The 20,949-nt window shown below is 44.7% G+C and overlaps 1 protein-coding gene and 1 long non-coding RNA gene across 2 annotated transcripts; both read left to right on the forward strand.

Annotated features, from left to right (window-relative positions):
* Window positions 1-135: 135 nt before the first annotated feature.
* On the forward strand, window positions 136-14,075 carry diras1b (DIRAS family, GTP-binding RAS-like 1b). The gene is made up of 3 exons (XM_034575680.1): window positions 136-366; window positions 12,894-13,235; window positions 13,564-14,075. Exons 2-3 carry the CDS (start codon window positions 12,927-12,929, stop codon window positions 13,849-13,851), a joined length of 597 nt encoding a protein of 198 aa, XP_034431571.1. The 5' UTR covers window positions 136-366; window positions 12,894-12,926; the 3' UTR covers window positions 13,852-14,075.
* A 470-nt stretch (window positions 14,076-14,545) lies between these two features.
* On the forward strand, window positions 14,546-19,455 carry LOC117755697. Its single transcript, XR_004612646.1, has 2 exons — window positions 14,546-18,377; window positions 18,436-19,455. It is a non-coding gene; the product is annotated as an uncharacterized LOC117755697 (long non-coding RNA).
* Window positions 19,456-20,949: the final 1,494 nt, after the last annotated feature.

Genomic DNA, 20,949 nt, shown 5'->3' on the forward strand with positions numbered 1-20,949 from the left:
ATCCCTTGGTCCATCAATTCCCACAATTGCATCCACCCAGGACTAAAATAATTTTCTTGGGAGGAAGTCTGTTTTAAAATACATATTTTTGCTGCCATCCAGCCACTAGGACGTATATGAACTGAGATAAAATCAAGTGTGGACAGAGAAGGGAGAGAGGGCATAGCACCTCCCACGTCCTATCTGGCAGAAAGGGAGAGGGAGAGAGAGAGAGAGGGAGTGAGTGAGTCTGCTGTGGTGGTGGTGTTAGAAATCGGACGACATGAGCTCTACATGAAGCGCGTAAAAATGCTTTAAGGACGCGTTGTCTTTCATCCGTCTCAACCGAGGACGAGCCTGAAGCGGAGCTACATCCTTCACGACCAGGTATGGAGACGCTCCCTCATCCACACACACACACACACACACAGAGACATCTTTACATGGAGGCTGGATGTTGGTATTCACAGTGGCGTTGCCGCGGCGGTGGATGGATGATGGATGGATGCTGTGCGCGCACACGATTCCTGCCGATCGCGGGAGGATAAACCTAATTTTCTCAAGTTGCGTATTTATGGTTGTTGATCCAAGCGCTCACCAAGACCCGCATTTGCGTTTGGTAACCTCGGTCGTGCGGGTTTTATGTATGTATGTATGTATGTATGTAGCGCGCACAGCCATGTTGGCGGGGAGAGGGAGGGCAGAGATGTGAGGGTGTCGGGATTTTCATGTTCGCTTTGAGGAGTGAGGGGAGGAGGGAGGAGGTCGCTGCGACGGAGAAATGATGGCACAGCTGCGAGATGGCGATACTCTGGTATTTATGAATGAACCCATTAGAGTGGGGTGGTCTGTAATGGCGTTGCGCAACAATCTGCGGACCCTTCCTCTCCTGCATGCCACCCCTTCCCCTCCGTAGTACCGCCGAGGCGCAGACGCACGTCAACATTAAACCATATACACCGATAATGACGCCAGCGTGACGCATAAAGCCCCGCTTTCTGTGGCAGAAGCCGCGGTTAATTCTCCATCTGGATCCGTGCTCCATCCCTCCATCCACCCACCCATCCATCCATGCCTGGTGTTGTGCTGTTTGTTGTTGGCGCTCATGACTGGGGAGGGAAAAGCCAATATGACACGCGAAAGGTGGTGTGAATCATCCAGGCCTCCTCCATACGTGCGTGTGTGTGTGTGCGTGCGTGTGCGCGTGTGCATATGTATGTGACTCAACTTCCTGTATGCTCTGAACATTGCCAGTCATGGGTGTGTGTGTGGGAGGCAGGGACGGTTGCAGAGAGGTTTGAGAGAGAGGAGAGATGTATGACGGTAAATCCTGTGATTAAGCTCTAAAGTGTGTGTGTGTGTGGCTGAGTGGAGCAGAGAGACTGTACCAAAGCCTGCATGTGCTGCTCCAGAATGGGGGGGCTGCCTGTCCATTTGTTTGTCTAGAATGGACACAGAGCGTTTGCATGAGAATACCTCACTCACTCTGCTGAGGCAGGACAAAGAAATGAGTCAGTCCTTGGTAACAACCACAGAAAGAGGAGATGATGATGATGATGATGCCAGTGACGGTGGTAACACTTGTGATGATGCTGGAGATGAGTGAAGATGATGATGCTGGTGGTATTTTTGTTTTTCTCGTTGTATTCAAGGCAAACGAGCCCTCTGAAAGGCCGGGTGAGATAACTGCAGCGAGGATTGGACAGATGTTGAGAGAGACGTTAATTCCGTTTGGGATTTCACTTCTGTCGGCTTATGTTTTGACATTTTACGGCTTCACTGAGACAGAACCCCCAGTTTTCTGCAGCATGATCGGCTTCATCCAGAGCTGCAGCCATGAATCACATTGGTCTCTCAGATTCAGATTCATCTATTATTGACCACTTTGAATTATTTCATTTATTATTTTTCGGTACAGCTCATGGCAACATAAAATTAACACAAGACCTTGACACAGACGGCGCTGACACTACACACTGACACTAACAATATCACATACAGGAACATAATGTCTAATTGCATGTACATTATGATAATTAAACAGGGGGAAAGCTGGTTTTTTTTCAAATTTGGTGGGGGGTGGGTTTATAGTTAAAACATAGAAGTTGAGTGAGTCTAGACAACAACAACAACAAAATTTGTATTGTTTTCATGCAGTTTCTGAGTTGGGTATTTGCTGGCAATTAATGCAGTGTTACCCAGGTTTACTTAGCAAAATAAATGGTTTACCACTCGGTGAATATCCATTTTCCTTTCCCATGGTCATTGTTCTAATAGTTTTTATTTCCCTTCGCAATTATGATGAATTACCAAACGTGGCAAAATAAGTAATGGCATATCAATTTACACATGTATAACCAAGGAGGTTGTGTTTTCATCTGTGTTTGTTTGTTTGTTTGTTTGTTAGTTAGCAGGATTACGCAAAAACTACAGGACAAAATTACGAACCCATTACATTCTAGTGCAGATCTAGGAGTTTTCTAGGTCAGTTTCTTTTTTGAAAATCTTCCTTGATTTCTCAATGAATAATTAATGGATCTTGATGAAAAACATCAGGCTTATTAAGAGGATGGATAGTTATGACTGTGTGTAATTTGGTCTCCAACATGGATTATCTTCTCAACATGGAAGATAATCCAATTTGTTTTTTTCTTTTTTCAGTTAAAGGTTCAGTGTGTAGAATTCAGTGACAGCTAGTGGTGAAGTTGCGTGTTGCAGCTGAATTCCCCTCACCTCACCCTCCCCTTCCAAACATGAGACAGAACGTGTGGTAACCTTCAGTCGTCGTAAAAACTCAAAAGGTGTTTAGTTTGTCCAGTCTGGGCTACTGTAAAGAAAACATGGAAGCCTCCGTGGAGGACTCGCTCCCGATGTAAATATAAAGTATTTCAGTATAAAAGGCCGATTCTAGAGTAAAGAAAACAACAATTCTCACAATTTAGATGAAACACACCAGTGGAAACATAACTAGGATTATTTAATTTTCAGTTTCTGCCAATAGATTTCACCTAAATCTTACACACTGAACCCTTTAAAGACAAAGATTGAGTGTTATGTTCTCCTCTGGATGTTTGAGTTTGTCTGTTGCTCTGACAGCACAAGTGCATCATCACTGTTGAGCACCTCTGGGCTATATATAAGTACGTACTGTAAGACATCTGCTTTAATACTGGAACAGATCAATGCTAAAGTGTTTTAGTTGTTCCGACAGCACCGGCTCATTCGAAAGGTCTATACAGTCTTAATCATATGTGGCATTAGACCGTGATGGCTGCTCTGGTCAATTGTGCACGGCGTAACCTCTGAGTTATGTTAAATTTATGAGACCTGAGAAAGAAAAACACAAAACTACTCCGAGCTGAAGAGAAATGCAGTATCTTCTACTTCCAGTTGCATCATGGGAGCGTGAGAAGCCGTCGAGAGCAGGATTCTCTTGTTGTTTCTGCTTTCAACCATCTGCGTTGTTACCAGACCTGAGTCAACTAGTATTATAAAAAAAAAAAAAACGACAAGAAAAATCTATGCCTGGTGGATCTCGCCTGTAGTAACCAATGGAGTCGATCCAAAAACTACCAACCCTGTCACCATCTGTCACTGCAGGCAACACACCCCACCAGTCTGTAGTTAGTTCTTCTCTCAGCTCATCGGCCTTCACAGCTTCTGAGAATGACTTTTTTTTTTGATAAATACATGCATTTGAAAACAATATACAGCCTTGAAAACCAATGTGACCGCTCTATCACCGGTGTTGACGATACTTTACTCCTGGTGTTATTAGCCAGGTGCATGTGTTTTCCCCCGGATTGCCAGGCTGAGGTATTAGCAGGGTCTTACGGAGAGAGGCCAGACGGAGCAACTCCATGGTTCCCCAGGTCAAGTTAATACTCGGTACTAATACACACTCAAAGACTAATTACAAGGACGTCTTACATCCAGAGCTGTGTAACACCGCTGCATAAAATCAGCAGGATTATGGTTACGATGTTTGGTTGCGGCTAAGGAGTCAATCTGCCTGTGAAAAAAAATGTTGTCTAACTCGAATTGAAAATACGCGTTTGCTCTATGTTTTGATTTTGAAATCCTTAAGTCGTTGAAGGGTGACGGATTTTTTTTATTTTTTATTATTACTTATGTCGACATATTGCTTATATCAAGACATTGACTTTATGGATTTCTTATCTGAACCCATAGCCTTCTTCTCACCACTAGCAGGACTTATACTGATGCACATTCAACTTTAACTAATATATTTACACCTAACCTATTAAATAAAGATAAATATGTGGAACATTTCTGCAAGTTCCATTATGCCAAGGTTTAATTTTGTTTGTGCATTTTGATCTATAACTATATTTTTCCCTATAGCACTATTTTGCAAGTGCAACATTGAGCTGTGCACAATTTGAGCTTGACCTGGATAATGAAACCCTGCTGCTTTATAACGGTGGCTTCAACCTAATCTTTCCTCTTTCTTCTGCTGAACTGTAGCTCTGTGCAGATGTTGCAGTTGACGTCACATACTGTGTAAGACTTGGGACAATAACTCTCAACTGGTGCTAATATAGGCATACAATAAAAAAATAATAATTTGCAAGTGAATGTCAAGAGTTGACAAATGTATTTTGCTAATCTTAAAACGTGTCATGTTAATTGACATTGTTTCACGACCAGTAGTGTGTCACTATGTTAACTCATCAGTTTGGTCTTAACATAGTATCATAGTGGGAAAGATTTAAACCGTGCACGTGTCTCGTGTGTCCGTACAACATGTAGTGCTTAAGGAACATGTATGGTCCGTGCCTTTACTGTGACAGATGGATAGTCTGTTTCAAACCTCCTGCTCCAAGCAAAATGTGATGTTATGAGTAACAGTTAGACGTATAAATGTCACCTACATTATTTCCATGTGTGAATCTGCTCATATTCCCATGCCACAGTGCGTGCAGAGTTAAAGGGTCGTGCACGGAGCATCAGAGGGCTCCACTGCGCATCGAGAGCTGCATGCTGTCTTATAGGGAGGCCGCTAGGTAACTTAAGTCCTGGGAATTGGGTCAATGCAGAGCAGGCCGGGAGCACAGAGGAGGAGGTTAAGCTCAATGATTAGCAACTAAGCCAAGACCACAGTGCTGCAATCTCTTCTATAGTCTAACACTACACACTACATGCAGGTACAGTGTAAGTGCAATCACAGTATGGACTGACACGGATGTGGGGCACTCACTCCCAGTCTCACTCAAGTTTGCACTCAGATTTAAACGCATATTATGTCATACAAACACACACACACACACACACACACACGTATGTCACAGCTTTAATTTAAACAGGTATTGTTGATTATACTTCAAAGTCACATCAGGTGAACAAAAGGTTTATACACAGTTTCATAGTTTGCACGGTGTCGTATAAACTGGCTAAAAACTTCCAGCTCCTGTTTTTGAGCGAATTTCTCGTCTTAACTTCCGAATAGCTCACCATCGTTGTTCCCGATGTAGAAATGGACCAAACTAAAATGTACTCGTGAAATGAAGATGCTTTCTGTCACATTTTTAGAGCACGCTGATGTATGTTCAAGTGGTAATTTGTCCGATAAGTTTGGTTTTAATCAGTTGTTTAAAGGGGACATAGCATGCCCATTTTACCACAAGTTGATATGCTTCCTTGGGGTCTTAATGAAATGTCTGTAACATACTTTGGTCAAAATACCACAAGGATCATATAAAACAGCACCCTTTTTACCCTGTCTAAAACAGCCCTCCACAGAGTGACCTGTTTTGAGTGCCTGTTCCTTTAAATGCTAATGAGCCAGCTCCCCCCTCCCCCCTCTCCCCCCATGATTTTAAACGATATAAATTACATATTTTATATGATATAAATTATCAAATATGCATCCCATACTTTGTATTCCCCTTGTTGTCCTGGAGTTTTAATTTTCCCAATCACATAATTAAATGTCCCCCTCTGCCCATCCACTACAAGCACACAAGCAGACAGACAGAGAGAGAAAGAGAGGTGGGGGGGGGGCTATGAAGACCATCATTTACCCCCGAACCCCGACATTCAACGGGTACAACAACAAGCGGAGAAAGCAGAATCACGGGCTGACCTTATATATACAGTCTATGGGGCTGACCAGCGGAGAAATGCTCGTCCCGTGTGAACAGCCAGGCGGCTGCGCGCTTGGGAACGGCGCTGCGCTGCCTCGCAGCTGCGCTTCCGCGTCCGGTGTACCCCGGCGTAACTACTGTAACCCGGCGTACAGTAGAGCTGAACACTGCGGAAGTCTTCCACACAGCTGGCAGTGTGGAAGACCGCTGCGAGGCAGCGCAGCGCCGTTCTCAAGCGCGCAGCCGCCTGGCTGTTCACACGGGACGAGCATTTCTCCGCGCTGGTCAGCCCCATAGACTGTATATATAAGGTCAGCCCGCGATTCTGCTTTCTCCGCTTGTTGTTGTACCCGTTGAATGTCGGGGTTCGGGGGTTACAGTAGCGCTGAACACTGCGGAAGTCTTCCACACTGCTGGCTGTGTGGCGCTGACACAAATTCCAGCTCACGCACGGGAGAGCGAGCGGTCGCTCCCGAGCAGCTGCTGCAGCCTCCCAGTCCCAACGATCCAGACAAATGCCACATGTGAGTGAATCGCGGGCTGACCAGCGGAGAAATGCTCGTCCCGTGTGAACAGCCCGGCTGCGTGCTTGGGAACGGCGCTGCGCTGCCTCGCAGCCTCGCTGCCTCCGGTGTAAACCCGGAAGTAACGAGTGTGGGGGGACGGGGGGTGGGCCAAGACCATGTAGGGAGACTTCCAGTTCCTTGTTACGACACAATACCCAGGAAGCGCAATCGAGTCGCTCAAGCATGACGTTTCTGACTTAGAGGAACTATAACAAAACGCGCGAGTGTTTTTTCCCCAGAGTTTTTGGGTTGGTAGACATGCCAGATACCCACATTAACCTGTAGAAGCACTAACAAAGTGGAATTTGCATGCTATGTCCCCTTTAATGTTATATAAAAACAGGGTGAAACGTAATGATTGACAGCTCAGCCTGACTCATGACTCACAAGGGTCTGCTGCACAGACCCTTGTTCCAAACTCCGTCTAAACTGCAAGTTGGAAGCATCAATATAAAAAATATTATAATTCATTTTTGCACAACAGGAGGAGGTGGAGACGTGTCGTCCATCTTTATTCAGGGTCTGAGACACACAGAGAAAACCGTGTATTTCTTTAATCTCCATTTGTGAGTTTTGTGAGCAGGTGTGAGTTTCATCGCGAGGCAGCAGCATGACTGAATCAAAATTTATAAAGTGAACCTCTGCGTTCTGCTCAAACCTAATGAAAACTCCCGGGGGTGACTCTCTGGCTAAAAAAACGCAGAATCATCCCTGTGGCAAAACACACACATACATGCACACACACACACTTGAAAAGCCTCATCTGATGTGTGCGCGGGCTACAGGAAATCCTCTGCTTGACTGCACAGATGCAAACACACATCTCTCTCACACACACACACACACACACACACACACACACACACACACACACACACTCAATCACTATCTGGCAGATAAAGTGTGTGTGTGTGTGTGTGTGTGTGTGACAGCTGTGGCCAGAAGAGGACGAACATTTCGGAAAAACCCTTGTTTCGATTCTGTGAAAAACCTGTCGCCGAATAGCCGCGTATCCGCAGCATTCCAGTATCCATGGCTTGATTAAAACCCGTCTCTCCACAAGACACCATGGGACCGCTTTGTGGGTGTCTGCTTAATCACGCTCTTGATCTGTTGAATGGCGTCGTGTTTGATGTTGGTTAATGCGCTTCCTTTGTGCCGCTGCGTAAGTGGCTCTCTTGAGGGAAATTATGTGCATGTTTTTGTTAAAGGTGACATTTCCTTGCTCGCTCTGTGAAATAATCGAGTGGCGAAGGCTGCGTTGCATTTATTGTCTGACTCCAGAGAAGCGGAGGCCCGTTCGGACTGTGCCAAAGCCATCTGCTAATGGAGTTTGGCTGCTCTGCCACAGTTGCATTTATAGTATGCCATTAATTCATTAAGGGACTGCAGTCCTCTCATTTCCACTAAAACGAATGTAAGAGAGGAGGGAGGAAACGCATTTAGGAGGAGCGTCATTATTCTGGAGGCCTGGTGTCAAGGACAAATGATGGAGAAGCGGAAGTACAATGTGTGTGTGTGTGTGTGTGTGTGTGTGTGTGTGTGTGTGTGTGTGTGTGTGTGTGTGTGTGTGTGTGTGTGTGTGTGTGTGTGTGTGTGTGTGTGTGTGTGTGTGTGTGCGTGTTTGTGTGTCACTGTGAGGCTGCACCTGTGTGTGCAGTTAAAGCTGCTGACAGAGGGAGGGAGACAGCTAATTATAGTTCAGGTGAAAGAAGGGAGGGAGCGGAGGAAGGGTTTTGATGAGCGTGAATCGTCGTCACGGAGCTGAAATACCCCGTCCAAACAATGAAAAAAAAAAACAGAGCAGGCACCAAGCGGGGGTGGATGACAGACTGACGGGGCCCAGACAGACGAGCCCCATCGATCAAAACCACAGCGTCCTTAGTTTATTGATCAAACAGCACGGAGACCTGAGGAGCGAGCGAGCAGGAGACAGAGGAGGAACAGCAAGAGGAAGCTGAGGGAGCAGGTCACAGAAAAACATCTGCAGGACGACTAAAATAACAGACAGATACAGAAAGAGAGTGTAAACAATGAATATATGAGAGCAGGCTACTGTTACGAGTGTGTAGCTCCATCTCTGACATATCAGCTTTAAAAAATGGCAACAGTCCAAACACCTTCATTTTAAATATGTCGCCAATCGAGCAGAGCTGTCAAAGGATAATTCTGGTTCATTATAACTCGGGTTGAATCTGTTTGTTTATCTCTAATAACAATAATAATAATAATGTAAATTGCTGAGATTAGGGAACACGGCTACTCTGCCAAAAATGCATCAGACAGATTAAGGAATCCCTCGTTTAATCCACTGTGACGTTCCCCAGTTCACAGACTGTGATGGATCGTCTTACCTCACCTGTGACCTGCCTGTGCACTGAGGGATTACTGTCAAGACTTTTAATGCACTCGCTCTCAGTTGTACCTTGAAATACAGATATTGAGCTAATTTGGATTAACTGTTTTGCTTTTTTTAGCAAGCGTCTTATCAACCGAGTGTTCCCCCAGATGTCTGGAAATGTTTAAAACCTGCTTCGGTTGAATTTTGGAGGCCGCACAACAAGCTGTAAACGCGTCATTGGCCGTCAACACAGGAAGTTGACAGGGCCGACGTGGTAGCAAACAGATGCCTGATTAGAATTTCAGCAGACACAGAGCTCCATCAATATCCACTTGGAATCGTGTTTGTGTCCGACTGATCAATGTAAACCCAATATTCACTCGCTTTTGGCTCCATCTTTGGTCTCCTCCAACTCCTGAGGGGAAATATCTGGCTCTTTTTAGCTGCTAAATGCTCAGCTATGTTCCAGAGTTAGTCGCCAGTGTTTGTCCTCCGTTCGCTGCTGAGCAGGGAACGAACAATTGGGTTTTCTGACCTTTTCTGAAAACAGTTTGCATAGCTGCTGCTGGAAATGACTCTGATGGGAGCAATGAGAGTATGCTACGCCTACACACCATTTTCAAACCAGAACGTAGTGGGGTATGGATGTGGCCTAAAATGCTCTGTGGAGCCGAGACGCACTGCAGAGATGTTTTATGATTCTCTTTGGAATCTACAATCTACACATTTCACATGCACTTAGTCATTTGTCAACTGTTTAACAGGATATTAATTAGAGCTAAAATGTTTGGCTCTTTAAAATTGCATCGTTGGTGCATGTGTGTGCGTGTGTGTGTGTGTGTGTGTGTGTGTGTGTGTGTGTGTGTGCGCGCGTGCCTGACATAAAGCAGACCTAAGCAGAAGTCACTGTGCGGCTCTGGCAACTCAGACCACAATTCTTCAGATTGACTGAAGGCCTCATTAAAGCTGAGGAACCTTTGTTTCCACCAATTTTGACATTTTTAACTATCTAAAAAAAACACGTAATAAGATGTTATGCCTTGTCAGACCAGAATAACAGTCTTACATGTATATGAGCAGACAACACCGGCTTACCTGCAAATTAAACTGCGGTACAGTGTGTTCAGCGTGGCTAGAAACCACTCCTATGTGTCACCCAGACTTACAGCTATAGATTGACTGTAAAACTCAAGAGGCGCTCCCTGAATCCCCATTTATTTTAAACTCCTTGACTGATATTATCTCGAACCTGGCAATGCAATTACAGAGGCCCTGCCATCAATAGCGGGTTCCAGCAGTGCAAGCATGACAGAAATCCACTTATTCCATCTAGTATTGATGTCAATTTACTGTTTCATTACAGCTGCAGCTTAGAGAGCGGCGCATGATCACAACTGAAGGAGCATCTTATTATGGGACCTTAAAGCAAGTTTAGAAGCGCGGCGGATGAATAATGCAACAAGACGCGATGCGTAATCGTGCACAGATGCTCGACAGACACACAAGCACTTACACGGATAGCAATAGATTAGGTGTGAGGACATTGTTCGGATGCATATGTATGAGCTGCAGTCGGTAACGCTGAGTGTGATGATTTGTAGAGTCCTTCAGAATGCAAGGTCCGCTGCGGACTCCCAACCAGAGTTATGCAAGCCTTGAAGGGAAAAATATACATTTTTTGCACTCAGTGTGGATTTGATAGTTCTTGTTTGGCTTTTGCATGTAGTTACATTTGAGCTTAGCCGCCATAACCCGGTTGGCTTGGAGTTTGCATGTTCTTCCTGTGTTCACGTGGGTTTTCTCCAGGTGCTGCGGCCTCCTCTCACAGTCCAAAGACATGCAGATTGGGGTTAGATTCATTGGAGAATTGTCCATATGTGTGAATGGTTGTTTGTCTCATGTTGGCCCTTTGATATGCTGATGTCAGCTGGGATTGGCTCCAGCTTCCCCCGCGGCTGCCATCAAGTAGTAGATGATGGATGGATGCACACAGCCGGGATTTGATAGCTCTAGATTATTGTTTTTCAATGTCGTTTTTGGATATACGCTATATCCGGTTGGCTTTGTTTATTTCCCCACATTTCCTCAAGGCTTAAAGGTAAAACACTATATGGTCACTACAGGTAGTTTCTAAAACAAACAGTAAATCACAAGGTTTTAATTTACTCACCATAAACCTGCATTCATTGATTTCTTTGGGGGGGGGCACATGGGGACAGTGCAGGACGGCACGGTGGTGCAGTGTTTAGAACTAGTTCTTATCATTATTTGTCAGAGTTTTTCTCCAAAGACAGATGCCTCCTGCTTCTGCTGCTGCTGCTGCTGCTGCTGCTGCTGCTAGAAACAAAACTATAAGAGTCAGAACAATAAAAGATGTAAAACCAAAACAATGAGCTGAAAGATGCTTCATAGACAGATTGTCATAATTCTTATTATTTATTTCTACCCGTCGCGTGACCACAAATGAAAAACATTCCGCACCTGCCACTTTTCTTGCACATCATCATTTTAGTTATAATTTACATTTACAATAACTGGCTCCATCTGCTGCTTCCACCTCGTGACTGGATCAATAACAAAGGGAAGCACGGCTGAGAGGCAGTGAAATGAATCTGCTGTAGCTGTTGTTTAGTCAGCTTTGTCATACATACATTTAATATATATACACACCGTGTGAGGACACAATATCGTACACAGCTGCAACCTAATGCGATCTAATGCAGCAGCCCTTTATTATATATACTACGTTTGTGAAGCTCGTAATGTTTTGTTTGAGATGTGTTGATTCGATTCAGGGGCGTCGCAACAAGCAGGCAGTCGTCTGTGGCCCCAGAGCAGAAATGGGGCCCTGAGTCCACAGCAATGACAGCTTTGTGATTGGATTTGTTCAGGAGACTAGAAAGACACTATATTCCGAAACACCCTAATCAGGCTCCCTGCCACTGGGTTTCTGCAAAAAAGCTCAGGCTACATCCATACTACTAGTGATTTTGTTGATGATGATGTAATCACTGATTGGGTACCGCGGTCACAACGTCGCTGATTCGTCAGACCCCTATCACATGACCCCTTTCCGAAAGAAAACACCTGGCGTTAGCCTCGGCTGCCAGTGTAGAACGCAACATGGAGGATCAATTACCAGTTAATACCAATACCAATCAATTACCCTGATGACTTTGCTAACAGCTGTTGTGCAGCTAAATTCTGTATTTTACAATGAAGCAACTGCTTACACATGAAGGAGTCATTTAGGAGGTTTAGTTACAGACCAGAACGTCTAAATGTGTGCGTATGGATGGTGGTGGAGGTTTCCACTCAAACTTTCCTACTTTACTATTATTTATGTGGATGCACAGTTTGCACGATCTTTACAAATTTGATAGGAGAAGAATCGTTTGAAGATTGTAATGATGTGTTTCTTTGGAGGAGAAGCTGTCGGGCCCCCAGGTCCCAAAGTTAAACGTGTGTGTGTGTTCATTTGCAAAGTGTGTGTTCGATGTTTGCCGTGTTGTGAGTTTGTGTTATTGCCCGTATCCGCCCCCTGAAGGCCTGGAGATCATTGTCCCAAGGCCTCTGTCTCCTCCGGGGTTTGCCGCAGCTGCTTATGTTGATAAATGAGGAATGTTTCTGTGCTTGAAACCGAGAAACAGTTTCTCTGGGAATGGTATTGATTAGGGAAATGTCTGTGTCAGGTGAAACACTTGGAGCTTCACCAAACTCATCCTCTCTAATTTGTTCTCTGCCTCGTCATCAGACCACCAGGACCGTGCTCCTTCGGTTGTGTCCCACCGATGTTTACCCGTCCCTCTGCCTTATATCTGCTGCTTTGTGTGCTGTCCTTGTGCTAAATTGATCCTCTTCTCACACCCCCTCTCATTGCCCCCACCCTCAACATGACAGGTGTAACACTGTCTTAAGCCTGAGGGGGGCAGAATGCCGGAGCAGAGCAATGACTATCGTGTGGTGGTGTTTGGGGCGGGTGGAGTAGGGAAGAGCTCCCTGGTCCTGCGCTTCGTGAAGGGCACCTTCAGGGACACCTACATCCCCACGGTGGAGGACACCTACCGCCAGGTGATCAGCTGCGACAAGAGCGTGTGCACGCTCCAGATCACCGACACCACGGGGAGCCACCAGTTCCCCGCCATGCAGCGTCTGTCCATCTCCAAAGGCCATGCCTTCATCCTGGTCTACTCCATCACGAGCAAACAGTCCCTGGAGGAGCTCAAACCCATTTACCAACAGGTGAGGAGTGTGTGTGTATACTGAAGGTGTGCAGGTCTGTTCATGACTATATGTGCCTAAACTTTGCTTTATATACTATATTATATATTTAATTTATAAGATATATTGTGAATTTTTTTATAATGTATGATAACTTTTTAAAAAGTGGTTATATACCCCAAGTACAGATTTACGTTGATGTTTGAACAACACGTTAACATCTAACACCCCCAGTACACCGGGAAACTTCTTTTCAACATTCAGACGTACCTTCTCTCAGGACGTTAAGATTATCTTGGAGATCTGTATTCTTTGTGACTGTTCCTCTTAACTTCCACCTCCGCTGCAGGTCCTGGCCATAAAGGGCAACGTGGAGGCCATTCCCATCATGCTCGTGGGCAACAAGAGCGACGAGACCCTGCGAGAGGTGGAGACCAAGGATGGCGAGGCCCAGGCCAACCAGTGGAAGTGCGCCTTCATGGAGACATCGGCCAAGACCAACCACAACGTCACCGAGCTCTTCCAAGAGCTCCTCAACCTGGACAAGAAGAGGAACATGAGCCTCAACATCGACGGCAAGCGCTCGGGGAAGCAGTCCCGCGCCGAGAGACTGAAGGGCAAATGCAGCGTAATGTAAAACCAGGAAGGGGAGGAAAAGGGGGAGGTGGAGGCGGGAGAGAGGGGAGGAAATAATGAAAAGGGAGGGAGAGGAAAGAAAAGAAATGGAGACGAGCGAAAACACAGACTCATTAAATGTTATCACTCGGAGCTAAATGTCTGGAAGGCCACCGGGGAATCTCATCAACCACATCCTCCTCCATGCGACTGGTGCGTTCACAAACACAAAAGTTCCATGCCGGGGAAAAACAAATCGGATTTCAGCTTGGAGCTTTACATCCACACGCATTCTAAATATCGCAAATTAAAAGTAAGAAGCGTGTGTCGCAGAAGGAAACCTGAGGTGCAGACGGCCCTGGGTGTGGATGTCGTCCAAGTGCCACAAAACCTGGCTGAGGAGGGTCATGGAGACCTTGGACTGCGGAAAAGAACACAGACGACAGCATCCCCTCCCGAATCTAAAAGTTCCCTTCGGATATACACAAAAATTTGACTTTCCTCTTTCACTTCTACACCCCCTAGTCCTCCCTCCGTCCCTGTCCCGCTCACACTCTAACATCCCAGCTTCCTCATCCTTCACCCCCCCCCCCTCCTGTTATCACCGCTACACAGAAACTAAATGTGTATGTAACAGAGTCGACGAAGTTAGTTCAAACCCTATTTTAAGATAAACGCTGGAGGATTCAAAGGTGTGAGACTGCAACGGCAGCAAAACGCACGACTCTGATGTAAATAAACATGGGATCTTTCAGTGATTCCACTAGTCTCCACATGCCCCGCCCCAGCTATTGTGTCAGTCACAGAAGGTCAGAGCTAAAATTTGTGGCGACAGAACAAATTCACCCATTTGAAGATGAGAAAAAAAAAAAAAGACTCCTCGTTACATTTGTCAAGTTGTCGTCATATCCACAAACTCACGTGCAGCCCTCCTCATCCGGAGTGGAGAAGCAGCCAGCGGCCGGGCCCGCGCCACCACCACCACGACACAGCGATGTTTCTGTGACCTCATCTAGTGTCGAAGTAATAACCGTGGAGGAAAGCGAAGCTGGACTCTCATCACAACATGAAAACGAAAACATAAACATCTGCCTTGAGGACGATACACTTGGATATTCGTTGCCGAGCTGATAAGACGAAAGTGAACCGGGATGATTTTTTTTTGGGGGGGGGGGGGGTTCTGTGGTGAAGAATGTCCGTTTGCTTTGGCAATTTTTCATGTGAAGGTTTCTCCTTGTTTGCCTTTTTTTTTTTTGTCTTGTTTTATGATGCTCTTTAAATCCATGTTAAAAAAAAAAAAAACAACAGAAAGCACACAGAGGGGGAAAAAAAGAATACTAATGGATGTAAAAGTAAACCCATGCAGATTATTGAGTGTGACCTGAATCTGTAATTCTGTTTCCTCTTTGCTTTTGTTGGTCACATTACTTCTCATGCGCTTATCAGGAAACAGAATGGGTCCAACACACACACACATATTTAAACATGCATATAGCATGCGCCTGAATGCATTGATGCAAGAGTAAAAAAAAAAACACACACACATGCATAGCTGTGGTTTTCACTTTGAGTAACAATTTGTTTTGATTTGATGAAGACAAACAGGCCTCACTCTGCCTAGATGCTCTCACATTGCACTTAATATCATAAATAGACACACACACACACAAACATGTTTTGCCTACTGTATATTTTAATGATCTCTGCTGAACACAGGATATGTCCGAAGTGCATATACACACACACACACCTCTCTCACGTAGGAGCTCTAAAACTTGTACTCGGTGTGCACTGGACAGCTAAAAGCACAATACTTTTTTACTGACATATCTGTCTGTTTGTTTGTACATTTTTTTGTGTGTTTCTTTTTTGTACACATGTTTTGTTTTTTTATTGTTTTTGTCTTGCCTGCTATTTTCCATCTTTAACCTTTACTCTCTGGTCCTGAACGTAGAGGAACAATCATCATCACCATAGTCATACGTAGCTCGGAGTCTCGATTGTAAAAATGTTTTATTTCGTCATGGCACAACGAGGTTGCGGTTCTGCTGAGCAACAGGGTATCGTGATGTGATCCGTGAAGAAACACGTGTGTGTGTGACGTAACCCCCTGTACGATGGCCGCGGAGGGTCCGATTATTTGTCTACTTCTCTCCATCTCTCAGGCGGTTTTTAACAAACAATTTGGCGGATAATCTGCTCCCGTACCGTTGAACCCAAAGACACAGACGATGCCCCCTTTTAACCATGTGTTCATTTCTCTGGTCAAACTAAAAAAAAGAAACAACTGAAAAAGAAAAAGCACAGCAACTGTCGTCGTCGTCTGTCTCCCTCCGTCTCTATGTGTGCAGCAGAATCCACAACTGGGCACTTTAGGGTGACATTTTACTTGAAGACTTGCTTATTAATCAGCGCTGCCTCGTTTATAAGCACCATGTAAAATGCCCCTCCTTCATCACTCACGCCCACTTTAAACTACTTCACATGTGGAGTTACTGTAAATAAGCATAAGGTAGTTCAACGACACGTTAGGAAGAGCTTCAAGTAAGATGTTACCCATGTAAAGAAAACCTGTACCCGCTGTCTTTCTGGGAATATGTCCTTTGTAACCAGGAAATATTGTTACAGTAGGAGGTTCAATGTTGCTATATACTGTAAAATACAGCTTATTAACGATGCTCATGATATATTGTATTTGACACATCCACTCTTCAGATCAATCGGATAATACTAGCAAAATGTGAATATGTAACTAAAGGTTCCACTCCATAGCTTTTCCTTTTTTTTTATTTTCCAAGTTGACAATGAATCCGTTGTTATCGACGTGTTGTGTTCGGCACAAATGTGAGGTCCTGTTTAACACTCAGAAAAGATTTGCATTGTAAACACACCCTTTACTCGTTAGACACCAGGGATTTGCTCATTCGAACTCTTTTTCGTTTTGTCGATTTCCACCCGCGTTATTTTTCAGAAACGGGAGATCTGGGTTTGTCTTGTGCTCGTTAAGATGGAGTGAAAAGCACTGAAGCTTAAAAAACAACAACAACAACAACAGCTGGAAATAACATGTAACAGCCCTCAGACTCGCCTCTGGTCTGATCTGATGCTTAGCTACCGGCGGCGGGGGGGGGGATGGTTTGCACACGCTGCATAAATATCAGCTTGACACATCTGATTGCCTCACGCAGAATGCCAGATTGCGAGCGCATGTTTGTGCAATGTGTTGTTCTGCTGACGTCTGTACAGGAGACTGTCGCTGCTCATGTTCCTGCGTGGAATATGATACAGCGGGGCGGAAAAAACAATGAGGCAGCGTTCGAGAGCGGCATACGGACAACAAGCTGGAGCGGGAGGGAAGGGAGCTGTGCTATTAATAGAAGTGGTGTGAAAATGTGGAGTGCAACTGCACCAACCGTGGCCTGTGTACGACTCAAATGTGTGTGTGTGTGTGTGTGAGAGAGTCCGCTGAGTTTCCTCCCATGGCTTGTCTCATCTCATTTAACAAAGAAACATATTCACTGCTGCTGTGTGTGTTGTGTGTGTGACTACGTGCGTTTATCCATCTATGAATGCAATCACCTATTTTCATATTTTGCCTATCACTCTGGCCTGCATACGTTTGTGTATGTGCTTGTGTGTGTTTACGTGTGCGTGTGTGTGCTGTTGTTGCACCATCTTGTGAAGTGTCTGTCAGATGTTTGAAGCTCTTCCTGTGGAGAATGCCTACACATTCTGCATGAGTCATCCTGCACTGCTCAGTACTCACACACACACACACAGTATATTCAGCTGTATGGAAGCTGAACATACAGACTGCATGCCTTCATGCACACTTACACAACTTGCACACACACATTCTATTCACACAGGCCTCGTCACTGGCTGTTTTCCTCCTCGTCGCTCTCCTACACGTCACCTCTGCTTCTCCACCAATTCTCTCCCCTGAAACCCCCGAGTTTCTTTCACTTCCTTCCCTCCCATTTTTCTGTGAGTCGCTTGCACTTGAACAGACTGAAGGTCGACACCGCTCACGCCCGATTGTAGATAGTTGTAAATAGTGTTTAAAGGACTTAATATTTCAGAGATGAGAGCGGAGGAGGAGGAGGAAGAACGGAAGCTGTGGGTAGAAGGTGCCTGCATTTCTTTCTTATAGGGAAAGTGTCCACTTGGAAGCTTGTACTTGGCTCCAGAAGAGAGCTTCTTTATGTCGGCTGCCATGAAGTTAAAACTTTGGGCTGTTTCCAAAGTGTGCTATAATTTTCTCTGCAAGGTAAACCGACAAACTGACATTTGCAGAGACCCAAAGTGCCCAATATCCGATGAATGAACAGGATGATCACAAATAAATATCAACTAATTCTGAAATAATCCAGTAAATGTTCCAAATTCATCCTCCTTTCTTTCATAATAACAACAGAGTTTTTTTGTCATTTTTATTTAATTCCAGCAGGTTTTATTTTGGACTTCTCTTATCATTATTTAAGTGTTATATTTTCCTCAGTGGTTTTATTTTATAACACCACCTTTCATCACAGTCTTTGTCCATCAGTCAAAAAAACAAATTCAGTGATGTGATTGGCTGACTGCTAAATCAGATCTAAAGCAGCAGCCAATTACATAACAGGATCATCTCGGTTTTGAACTAAATTTGCACCGCGATGGTGTTGTATAGTAAACGCAGACTTTGGAAGGAGGACATTTGACGCGCAGAATTGCTGGAAAGAAATAAAAATGTTGTGTTATTGATAAAAGAAGCAGGATAAAGTGGCATTTAATGAAACTGAAGCTGGATCGGTACCAGGCAAAGTTCACCTCAGAGGTCACAGGGGGGACAGGCTCATACTGCAGAGGAAGCTTGGTTCACGTGTGTTCTTCCATTGCAGGCAGGGAAACACGACCATGTGGCGCTGAAACAAAGGGTAAAGTGTTGGACCTGAATACACGATAACAAGTTTTATTTGTCCATCAGTCTCATTTTTACCAACGAGGGCGGGTCACCGTCCTGTCAGAGGATCTGGAGGAATATCAGCTCTGGAGGACTAGAACTGAAAAAAAAAAAAATGCACCCACTGACCCCGTTGACCTCTCCTGCTCACCCCTTTACTTCTCGTCTGATTGGCTCAGAGCCTCACAAAAACGTTTCTGCGGACGGGGTGTGGGGAAGGGGCGTAAAGTGGGGGGGTTGTGGGTAATGTAGTTTGGTACTATCCTGTCGCTCTGGCTCTTCATCCCTGCATGGTCCCTTATTGGTGTTTCAGCCAGCATGAGAACAAGGACACAAACTGTGAATCATCTTTGTATTTTTTAAAATAAAATTCCTCAGCAGCATTTACGGCTTCAGTTTTGCAAATGGTTTATTTCTTTTTAGCACTTGTTGTTTTTTGTAAATTATTGGAAAACGAAAATACTTCTGTTGGAACTTTTTATTTATTTAACTAATTATGATGTAAAGATATTTATTCTAGCAATAGTCTTCCTATTAAGATATACTGTGCTGATGCATCCTCTGAATAACTGAAAATAATTATATATATATAATTATATATACGATCATAATTATATATATATATGGTAATAATAATATTCAATCTGCAAAATGATTTTCCTAATAAAAATGTGAACTGCAGTGTTTCTCGTCTTTGATTTGTGGCTTATGGTTTACTGAAGGTTGGTAGTTTCAATCAAATTATTTTATGCATAATAATGTATTTATCAATTATATTCTTATTAATCTGAAACTGCAAGTATCTAGAAACTTAAGTTATCAAATAATGTAGTTGAGTCAAAAGCTCTTTCCTCGTCAAAGTGGAGTAGAAGAAGTATTACAAAATAAAAACACTCTTGTTGGCCTAAGAATAGTACTTGAGTAAATGTACTCAGTTACATTCCACTGCCTCATGCTAAAGCTAAACATGTTAAGCATCACAGCTGCTTTAGAACATGTCAGTATTTTCACTGTGAGCATGTGAGCTATGGCTGAAGTTAGTGTTTCTCTCATGGCGGCAGCAGCAGCAGAGCAGCGGCAGCAGCTCGGCCTCAGACCTCTGACGTGTCCTCGCTGAATTCACATGAAACACTCCGAGACAAAGTGAGTGCAGAGATTCTGAGTTCACAGCCTCCCGCTCCTCCCTCCCCTCACTCCCACCTCTCCCTTTTAACCCTCGCACATCTGCTCGGGGATGCTGGGCCCCGCACGGTTGCTATGGAGACCGTGTGACGTTGACAACGGTTGTCGCATCAAAGCGTGGTGTGACCCTGGTGGGGACTGAGATGCGTTACGACAGGCACAGGTCTCCCAGGCCTCTGCTGCTGCTGCTGCTGTGTACATCAAAGCATAAATAGGAGTCTCACCCTCCAGGGCCAGTGTGGTAACCCCTCCTCTGGATCTTAATGAGAGAACCCTCTCGTACACACACACACACACAGGCTTCGGGACATCTGGGAGAGCCTGTGTTTTAGGTCAGAGATATGAGTTCAGAGCTGCATGATCCAGGACTCAAATTTGTTCTTAAGCACCACTGACCTCCAGCTTCTCAGATTGAAGTATTCACTATTTTCTTGGTTTTCCGTGATGATAAAATTTCAAATTTGGGTGTTAGTCAAATCCCAAATGAATAAATGCCGCAGTTGACCAAAGTGCTTCGCAAAATGTGAAATGCAAAGAGTAAAATAACAAAGACAGGTGAGAGAGTGCTGTACAATAAAAAAAAAGAAAGACACAATGTAAATACAAGAACAGAATAAAATTACAAAGACTGGCAAAAAGCTTTTGGGGCCCCTGAGGGTGTGGGGGGGCCCCTTGGTTGCCTGCTTTATTCCAGCCTCAAAAAAACATGTGGATTCGAGCACCACCACCTCCTTCAACCTGCGTAGCATCTTTAAGTCGTGACTCATGGGTTTCCACCAGTTATTTCTTAGAAAATGAAGAACCCTGCTGTAATCGACTGTAACCTACTGCCTCCTCAACACAAACACACACACGCACACACACACAGGAAGAAGGGGAAAAGGGAGGGGAAAGAGGGAGGCATGGAGGAAGGAAGCGAGACAGATGAAAGGGGGGAGAGGGGGGAGAACAGTGGCGGGAGACGGAGGAAGAGAGAGCTAAAAGGTGAGGAGA

The sequence above is a fragment of the Hippoglossus hippoglossus genome, chromosome 22, assembly GCF_009819705.1.
Source record: "Hippoglossus hippoglossus isolate fHipHip1 chromosome 22, fHipHip1.pri, whole genome shotgun sequence".
NCBI classification, from domain to species: domain Eukaryota; kingdom Metazoa; phylum Chordata; class Actinopteri; order Pleuronectiformes; family Pleuronectidae; genus Hippoglossus; species Hippoglossus hippoglossus.

Bases quoted from the DNA above. Each gene is read 5' to 3' on its own strand.
- diras1b (XM_034575680.1), top strand. From the start codon at position 12,927: ATGCCGGAGCAGAGCAATGACTATCGTGTGGTGGTGTTTGGGGCGGGT. The intron at 13,236-13,563 runs GTGAGGAGTGTG...CCTCCGCTGCAG, and splicing joins TCAAACCCATTTACCAACAG to GTCCTGGCCATAAAGGGCAA.